At 45.1% G+C, this 10,003-nt stretch overlaps 1 protein-coding gene across 1 annotated transcript in view; it reads right to left on the reverse strand.

The window, feature by feature from the left end:
- The window catches only part of prkg3 (protein kinase cGMP-dependent 3), a 34,415-nt gene that overhangs the window by 10,514 nt on the left and 13,898 nt on the right, over positions 1–10,003 (reverse strand). Inside the window, exons 6-8 of the mRNA XM_016449856.1 lie at positions 7,194–7,307; positions 6,996–7,101; positions 6,781–6,844 (exon numbers count right to left, since the gene is read on the reverse strand). Coding sequence (XP_016305342.1) covers positions 6,781–6,844; positions 6,996–7,101; positions 7,194–7,307 — 284 coding nt within the window. The remainder of the gene's footprint in view (positions 1–6,780; positions 6,845–6,995; positions 7,102–7,193; positions 7,308–10,003) is intronic.

The following is a 10,003-nucleotide window of genomic DNA, read 5'->3' on the forward strand; positions in this document are numbered from 1 at the left end:
GCACACTCCCTCTTTGAACTGTTGCCATCTGGTCGACGCTACAGAGCACTGAGCACCAGAACGGCCAGACACAGGAACAGTTTCTTTCCTCGGGCAATCCATCTCATGAACACTTGACAATAACTGTGGAACACATACTATTTATTCACTCATACACTTATTTATCTAACACACATACTCAGTCTACATTCCAATTTGCACATAATATACCTGTACATACAACTGTCTATTGTTATATACCTGTACATACAATTGTCGATTTGTATATTTTTATTCCTTATTTACTTGTTCTATTTTTTATTTGTTATCTGTGTTTTTTTGCTCTGTCACTGTTATTCTGTTATACTGTGGAAGCTTCTGTCACGAAAACAAATTCCTCGTATGTGTAAACATACCTGGCAATAAAGCTCATTCTGATTCTGATTCTATGGGAATCGCCTCGGGTGTGACCAATCCTGGAAGCACCAATTACACCACGTCTGTCAGTTGACAGACCAATCACGACAGTGATGCGGGAGTCCCGCCTCCCTATATATATCACTGCATAACGGTCCCTACCTCACTCTCCGCATATCTCTTCCCCGTGCTGCTGCAAGGAGGGAAGTGTGGTGAGATACCTCACTCATGTTATCAGAGAACCGGGGTTACGTGAGTAACCTAAAGTTCTCTTTCAAACATTCGTTCGGTATCTCACTATGGGATATAGTCTGAAGCAGGCATGTCAACCAACTCAGTGATGTGTGATAGCATAAGAATGGAAATCCTCCACTATTCACAGAATAGAACTGGGATATGTGAAAAAAAATAAAAATAAAAACGTCTTCTGTATGAGTGTTTTTTTATTTTATTTTATTTTTTTACACAGGACGGAATGAGCCAACGACGGCTCTGTAACATCCAGCCTATAAAATCTGACAAACGTGTGTGGCGATGCCCAGCTCGCTGCCGCACAAATGTCTTGAATTGAAATGCCCTTAAACAACGCCCACGAGGTGGCCACGCCTCGGGTACTCCGGAGGACTAAGACCCATGCTATTATAACCCAATATAATAACTTCCACTACCCAGTGGGACAGGCGCTGACGAGAAATAGGTTTACCCTTATGAGAATCAGCCCATGCAACAAATAACTGATTACTCTTCCGCAGCGCTTTCGTTCTGTTTACATAGCAACGCAACGCACGGACAGGGCACGAACAGTGAAGCCGCTCTTCTTCTGGTGATGAAAAGGGCAGATGAAAAGCCAATAAATCTACTTGATTACAGGCTAGAGCTGACTTGCTCACTTTAGGCACGAACGCTGGATTAGTTTTGAGAGACACTCTCGAGTAATCCATAGCGAACTGCATACAGGAGTTATGAATTGACAAAGCATGAAGTTCACTAACCCGCTTAGCCGATGAAACAGCCAGTAATACTGCGGTCTTTAGCAAAAAGAGCGTCAGATCACTGCTGTCTATAGGTTCAAAAGGTGTACGAGACAGACAGATCCCACTGTGGAATCAGTGGCTTTGATACCCTGTTCAAACGGCGCGCACCCCTCATAATCCTGCATACCAGCGGGTTGTAGCGTCTGGACCAATCAAAAACACAATTTTTCATTTGATTTAACAAATCAGTTATTCATTAGCTACACAAGGACAGCTGGACACGCCTACTTCTGGGTTACAGGAGCTGCTGACACTTGCAAAAGAGCTCCTTGAACAAAACTCAACTAAGGAGTACTGAGAAGGACAAACTTCTGACTCCTTGCCTGACGCAACACAGCATCAGACCCCTCCAAGGGAGGAGCATCCCTTAAAACCGGTCTACACCCCAGAAGCAGCCAGACAACGTTGGATAGAGCAACGGGCCCACATGCCCAACAGCGAAACCTCTACATCAGATTTCTAGTGACGTTCGAGCTACACAGAGGGCTAACAACCACCTGCTGCCCTCCTGCCACCATCACTAGGTCAGTCTGAAACTCTCTGCACACTACAAAATCTACATAACAATTCCCTGTGACCCCAGGAACCACCTGCACTTTCACCAGTGAGAGTCTAACCTGGCTGTTCCACACCGCGGGTACCACGGATAGCCTACTGGCTAACAACATCGACAAACAACCATCTTACCCTGCCACCATTACTAGGATGACAGGTGACACAGCCTCGACACCTGCTGCATAAGCTCGAGGACCCACACCTTGCTACAGCCTACATCACCACAGCACACCACCTGACAGCATCCATCACGGCACCACAACCACTCCTGGAGGGACCAACAGCCGAAGAGCCACCACTGTCTCCCAGCCGTAAGTGGCATTAATTATTCATATTTCCCCATGAGCTGATTCGCTACAGGGTATCGACCCATAGTGTTATTGTCAATCCCCACATGACACGCAGAAATCACCGCGAGATACACCTTAACGGTAGAAAAAGCTCTGCCTTTATCCAAAAGTTCTTGCAGAAAACATAACCCATCTGCGACAGAGCAGAGAAACGGAACAATGTGCTTATATGCGCACCATTGCTCGAAAACATTCCATTTCCTATCGTAAGCAGAGTGCGTCGAGGCAGCCCTCACGTTCTGAATTATCTCAATCACCCTCGGAGGCAACCCAGTAGCATTTAATTTTAACCTCTCATGGGCTAAGACCAAAGAGCAACTTTGTCCGGAGCGAGGTGAAAAATCTCCCCGCGTGCTTGTGAGAGGAGGTCTCTGCGCAGCGGGAGAGGCCAGGGCTGGTCGCATAGGAGCTGCATTATCTCTGTCAGCCACAATTTCCCTGGCCAGTTCGGGGCAATCAATATGACTGAGTGACCGCACTCCCTTACCCTTCTTAGAGTTGGTACGATCAGACTTAGCGTAGGAAACGCGTAAAGCAGTACGTTTGGCCACGGGTGCGCCAGGGTATCCACACCCATAGGCGCACCGTCTCTCGCTAGCGAGAAGAACAGAGGGTAGTGAGTGTTTTCGTGCGATGCGAAGAGATCTACGGCAGAGTGGCCGAATCTCTTCCACAACTGGCCCACTACCTGAGGGAGAAGTGTCCATTCTCCATACCGAGGATTCCCCTTACCCTTCTTAGAGTTGGTACGATCAGACTTAGCGGAGGAAATGCGTAAAGCAGTACGTTTGGCCACGGGTGCGCTAGGGCATCCACACCCATAGGCGCACCATCCCTCGCTAGCGAGAAGAACAGAAGGCAGTGAGTGTTTTCGTGCAATGCGAAGAGATCTACGGCAGCGCGGCCGAATCTTCTCCACAGCTGGCCAACTACCTAAGGGAGGAGTGTCCATTCTCCATACCGAGGATTCCCCCTGGACAGGAGATCTGCCCCCGCATTCATCATTCCCGGGATGTGCGTTGCCCGTAATGAATGAAAGTGTTTCCTGCCCTACACAATCAGTTTCTGTGCCAGACTGTGTACCCCCTTGGCGATTTATATATGCCACCGTGGTCGTGTTGTCTGATCTGATCAGAACATGGTGGTTCCGCAGAAACTGCACAAAATGTTTCAAAGCTAGAAACACTGTTAACAGTTCTAGGTAATTTATGTGCGCGCTCTGCAGCGAGATGGGCCATTTCCCTTTCGCTATTCTGCCCTCGCACACTGCATCTCAACCTGAAAGCGACGCGTCCATCATTACCACCTTCCTCATGGAAACTGCACCCAGCAGAGTCCCTGATTCAAGGAATGAGTGGTTTCTCCAATGACGGAGAGCACGCATACAAAGTGGTGACACCCTCACTCTGCGGTTGAGGTGCCGTTTTGGACATAAGTGTTGTGCCGCTGTCCAATTCTGAAACTCTCTCATTCACAACAGTCCCAAAGGAATAACCGAGACTGTTGAGGCCATCAGCCCCAGAAGGCGTAAACACAGTCTGAATGAGACCTTTTTCCCTTTTTGAAAAAGGGATAGACAGCTGCGAATTGACCTGATGCACTCTGACAGAAACGCTTGATACCGATCTGAGTTCAGTCTGAAGCCTAGATAGATTAGCTCCTGAGTGGGCAACAGGCAGCTTTTTGTCTCGTTTATCTTGAAGCCTAAGCGCTCCAAATGAGACACAAGCATCTTCGTGTCTGTCTCTGCTTGCTGCCGTGACAGAGCGCAGAGGAGTAGATCATCCAAATAAGCTGACACTCTGAGACCCGCTGTTCTCAGCGGTGATAGAGCCGCTTCTATACACTTGCTGAACGTTCTTGGAGCTAATGAGCGCCCGAAAGGAACAGTCGTAAACTCGTAGGCCGTGCCCTGATAGGCAAACCTGAGGAATTTCCTGTGTGCCGGGTAGATGTCTATATGGAAATATGCGTCTTCCAGATCGACTGAGGTGAACCAGTCTTTCTCGTGAATAAAATGTGACAACGCTTTGAATGGGGACATTTTGAACTTGTATTTTCTGAGGTGTTTGTTGAGGTTCCGCAAATCCAGAATGGGACGGAGACCTCCCCCTCTCTTGGGAATTACAAAGTACCGGGAGTAAAAGCCGTTCTGGCTGTCCTCCGGCGGTACAATTCAAATTGTTCTTTTCCTTATTAAAGAGGCTATTTCTTCCTCTAAAACTTGAGCTGACTCCCCTTCTGCGGCTGACATCAACACACTGTTGAACACTGGTGGTTTTACAGCAAACTGCAGACGATAACCCTTCAGTATCGTAGATAAAACCCAGGGGTGTACTGCGCATGCGCGCCAGCTCTCCGCGTGAGCAGCGAGCGGACTGCAGCAGCTCTCGCCCACTAATGGTGCGGTCGCGCCATCTAGCGGGGGAGCTGGGGATTGCAGCTCTGAATTGAGTAATTTTGGTTTTGTGTGTGTTTTTATTTTCAAACCTTGCTGTGCCCTTGGCCCACTGCCTGGATGCACAGGGAATTTTTTTTTTTCACACCACACATATTTTCTTGTGAACTGCCCTCTGCCCTTTACGTCAACCTAGTGGGTGGAGGGAGCTCTGCTTGATAAGCAGTGAGGAGAGAGGTAGCATTCAGAGCCCTCACTGCCAGAGCAGAGGAACGATAGATTTTCTGAAAAACTGAGGCTGTTAAGCGCTCAGTACGTCCTGGCAGCGAAGCTGAGGCAGAAGAAAAAGCTGCTCTGCGATTAGGGTTAAGATGATGTGCCACTGACAGCTCAACAGGAGGGGGATTTGACATCCCTAGCTCCTCCATGTTGTGCGCATCCAGTCTGGAAAATCCCTTCACAGGAACCCTGTGTGAAAAGGGTTTGTCCCAGAAACGCTTCATTTCTGAAACACACGCGGGGACTGCAGGAATTACCGTTTTAACAACCGGGGCACGCGACGGCAGTCGCTTGCCGTCATATAGGTCTCTCTCCTTTCCCTGGCCCGCCTGCTGCGACGGCCATTCAATAGAAAGTTTTGCAGCTGCCCTCCTGCACATTTCGATCAGGTCGAGCTCCACTTGAGCCGAGGCCGGGGACCCTTCGCTTAACGTGCTTCCCTAGCGATCGCTTCGTCATCATCCTCCTCCTCCTCTCTTCCCTCAGACAAGATCGGGAAAAGAGGGGGAAGTTCGGGGGAGACTTCATCCATAAACTCGCCCCAGCTACATGACACAGGTGGCTGTTTGGTCGACATGGTCGACGGAGAAAGGGAGGGGTCTCCTTTATTAGCAGCCGCCACCCGCACTCTTCTCTCCAGAACCCTTGATGGGAGAAGGGAACAGTGCGGACAGCACTCGGGGTTCACGAGTGCTGCTTGAGCATGTCTCACCCCCAGGCATACAATACATAGGGGATGAGAATCCCTGCTTGAAATACTTGCACAATCTTTCCCCGTCGCAGCCCCGCTTGCGGAACTAATAGTCGTGTCCATTCTTTATCAAGCCGCTAAGCTCACCACAACGTATCGCTTAGAAAAAAAAAGACAGACCAGAGAATTTGTCGTAACACATTAATTTGCTTGTTTGTCCTTAACAATAGTTTCCACCTTGACAGTGAAAAACACCCGCTCTCAGAAAAAGCCACGTTCGGCGACGTACCTTGACGGCTCGTCTAAGAACAGTTAAGCAGCTAATCCAGAGGGCAACCTAGAATTTAGCTTCTAAAAAATCTTCACGGGGAAGAGAACGAGAATGAGGTAGGGACCGTTATGCAGTGACATATATAGGGAGGCGGGACTCCCGCATCACTGTCGTGATTGGTCTGTCAACTGACAGACGTGGTGTAATTGGTGCTTCCAGGATTGGTCACGCCCGAGGCGATTCCCATAGTGAGATACCGAACGAATGTTTGAAAGAGAACTGACTTAACCTGCATGATGACACTGTTGTCTTCTATAGAGCTGCTTTACAGCTGAATTGACTGCATTTCATAATTGATTAATTTTGCAACATCAATACCATTATATAACTGACATTATTTATTTGTGCACATCATTATTTTTTTAGAATTCATCCTCATAATATTTAATAATAATTTTAAAATAATTTCCTCTCCCCTTACAAATACATCTCCTCTCTGATGACGTGCGCACACTAAAAAGGCAAAAAACAAGGAGATTCACTAAATCTCAGTGGGTTGGCAAAATTGCATTGCACAAATGCTAATTTTAACTATTTTAAATTTAAATTAAATTTTAATCTAAATCAACATATGTCTTAATTTGACACAAAGTCTGGTATATTTTCTTCTCTTCTGTATTTTCTAACAAGTTCTTCGAGAATACTTCAGACATCCTTCATTTACAAGATTCATGAGTCTGAGCTCAGACATTTAATCATTTAGCAGACAAGCTATTTACTATTTATAAGAAAAAAATCACACTGACTTCCTCCATGGAATCAATGATCTTTGACAGCTGCACATCTTTCAGGGCTTTCAAAGTGCGAGCCCTGATGGAAACAATTAAAAACCACATACAATAATAATACACTAATATATACAAACAGTGAGAACCAAAGCACACAACATGTAAAGCATCTGCTATTTTACTAATACAGGCGAATTACAGGATTGAGGTAAAGTGGTGCCAGAATGTCTTACGTTTTCAGGAAGCCCATGAGTTGCTCTCTTTTCTTCTTTGATTTGTTGGTCATGATGCTTCGATATGTTTGTCTCTCAATACACCATAACTTCACCGTAGTGATGGCTGTGGGAAAGAGAGCATCGAAATGCTTATTTACCACACCAGCAGAGGGCAACCCAAATCAGCCATCACTCCAAAATAACATAACAAGTGACCTTTGACAGATGCTGTGCGTTTACAGTTGTATAGAATGGCCAGTTCCCCAAACACATCGCCGGAGCTCAAAGTTCGCAGATCACGTCCAGCCTGATTAACCTTCAGCTCCCCCTCTAGAATAAAAATGGAATTTAGGCTCATCAATTCATTATTTTCATCACATTTTATTTAAGACTGAGCTGTGCTGAAATAAAATTCACTACAGTATGCAGGGCCGGATTAACATAAGGGCTAGGAGGGGCTGAAGCCCCAGGGCCCGCGAATTGAGGATGTGGAACGTGATGTGGAGGAAAGGAAAAGTAGACCTAGAATTGAGTGGCCATCGGGAGCACCCGAGCTTTTCCCGGTGTGCCGAATTGCCAAAATCCCACCACGCCCCCACATATTAGTGTCTGCGCTATTTCAGTCCAATAGATATGAATGATAAAAATGTCTTTGTACTCGTTTACACTAGAGTTGCGGGTATCTTTTAATCGCCTCGGCTTTACTGTAGCGCATGGGAAACAAATTCTAAAAGCCAAGTGATGAAACGGCACTACGTTAACATACCTGATTAAACCACGCAGCGCAAAAGAAAAGCTGGGCCACACCGGACCGGTGTCTCCCGCCTGCGACTGTAGCTCGACACTTTCGTCGCTCTTAAGTGATAATATAGGCCTAAGCAGCACTGGCCCATTTGAATTCGACACACACATGACACTTTAAACAGTAAAGTCTCTGTGGTGAAGCTAGCGGAAACCAGACTGAATAGCACCATGTAAAATAAAGTGTAGAGGTAAACTGTACAAAACCGTAAATAAGCAGTTTATTCCACAGCACCACACCTAGGCTATTTAACATGCAGTTACTGACACTGTAGAAACATGGCATTAATTATATTTATTATTAATGTCACGATTATAGCCTATATTAAATATTGGGTCAAATAAAGGCAATAAGTCACTTTTATAAAGGTTTACTAATACTATACAGTTAACTCTGGATTAAAGAATTAGCTTTTCATTAGGGCAACTACAAAGGAGAATTTAATAGTTCTAATAAACTTTAATTGCAGAAACATATGAATTCAGTAATTAAGAGCCTGCAATATAATGGAATATTAATATTGTTAAATGCATTTTAAGTATTCAAAAATATAATTTGTTTTCGTCCGTTATTTATTAACAAATTATTTATTTATTCCAATTGCCCTAATCCCAGCAAGACATTTTATGGGGACTGTGTGGGTCAGATGGGCTGAATTTTAGCACCAGTCCAGCCCTGATGATTCTCCTCTTCTAGGGCCAGAAAGAAAAACTTCTAATAATAAAACTATTTAAAATAAACTCCTTAAGGGAGCTGTATATGCTTAAAAGTTGTTGTTGCTTCTGGAAACCTGTTAGCTTTGACTTCATATCATGTGTTAATGTATTTATTATTTTAATGTATTGTAGCCTGGAATATTTAGTGTGCATACTCATTGTAACTCTGTGTTGGAGGTTTTTGATTAAAAAACAAAAAACAATTATTCCTGTGGTAGAAAACTTTGTGGCACCAAGATACGCTACTATGAAGGGGGGCTCTTGTGTTTGCTAGCCCCAGGGCCCTATGTGTTCTTAATCCGGGCCTGACAGTATGTATTGACTTTGGGGGACGTTCTGCTGTATGTTCACATTAATGCATGTTTCTTTTCATTTCTAAACTGTTTTAAAGTGCCCCTATTATGGATTTTTGAAAATTAGCTTTCATGCAGTGTGTAACACAGCTCTAAGTGAATGAAAACATCCTGCAAAGTTTTAAATCTGAAAGTGCACCGTGTATAAAGTTACTGTCTCTCAAAAGAAAGAGTCGATTCTGAATCACTGAAACAAGTCATTTTTAAAACGAATCCCAAGCCGTTTCATACTCACATCAACATGAAACATTAGCATATTACCCGTCCACTTGTTGTTCTTTTCGCGTTGGTCTGAATGAAAATGCTAATTCATTCTTTGCCACTAGGTGCCACTTTGGAGCGGTAAAATAACGTTTTCCCTGGTAAATCTGTACACAAAGCAGCACTGCGCTCACAAACGCTGCTTTAAACAGCAGGTCATATGGTTTTTTAAGTGTCCTAATATTGTGTTGGAGTCCCCTACAACAGGTTTAAATGCATCTAAGGTCAGAAAACACTGTAATTTCCCCAAAATATACATTTATACATAGAGTCATTTGTCCATGATTTCGAAACGGTTCTGAGCGAAATGTCTGTAAACCCCTCCCTTCCATAAGCCTACTCTGCTCTGATTGGTCAGCTGGCCAAGCCTGTTGTGATTGGCACAAAGAGGAGCGCTTGAGCAAGTTATGCCGAGTTCACACTGCACGATTTTCAAAGACGTCGCATCACTGTTGGTTTCACACTGAACGACTATCTGGGGTAGCATTCAGTTGTTGCTGTGTTCACACTGCATGATGGAACGACGACAGGACTGCATGACTTTACAATAGGAAGAATCGCCGAGAGCTCTGTCTGGTGCAGGGTTGCCAGGTTTTCGCTACAAAACCCACCCAATTACTACTCAAAACTAGCCTGAAAATAGCCCAATTGCTTTCGAAAATCGCGTTCGGGGGGTAAAATAAAAAATTTTTTGGCGGGGTTCTCCTGGTACAATTCACATTCCAGGGCCTAAATATCACGTTATTGGGGTCGCTTCAACCTGCTGACATAAAAAACAACCGGTGGCAATCGCGGATTTGGCAACACTGGTCCGCAAACTGCGTTTCATATAACTCCTCCCCAAACTTCCCGCTGCCCTGTATCTTGGTCTCTCATTGGCTGTAGGTCATCGCC

The sequence above is a fragment of the Sinocyclocheilus anshuiensis genome, unplaced genomic scaffold (assembly GCF_001515605.1).
Source record: "Sinocyclocheilus anshuiensis isolate Anshui unplaced genomic scaffold, SAMN03320099.WGS_v1.1 scaffold659, whole genome shotgun sequence".
Classification (NCBI taxonomy): domain Eukaryota; kingdom Metazoa; phylum Chordata; class Actinopteri; order Cypriniformes; family Cyprinidae; genus Sinocyclocheilus; species Sinocyclocheilus anshuiensis.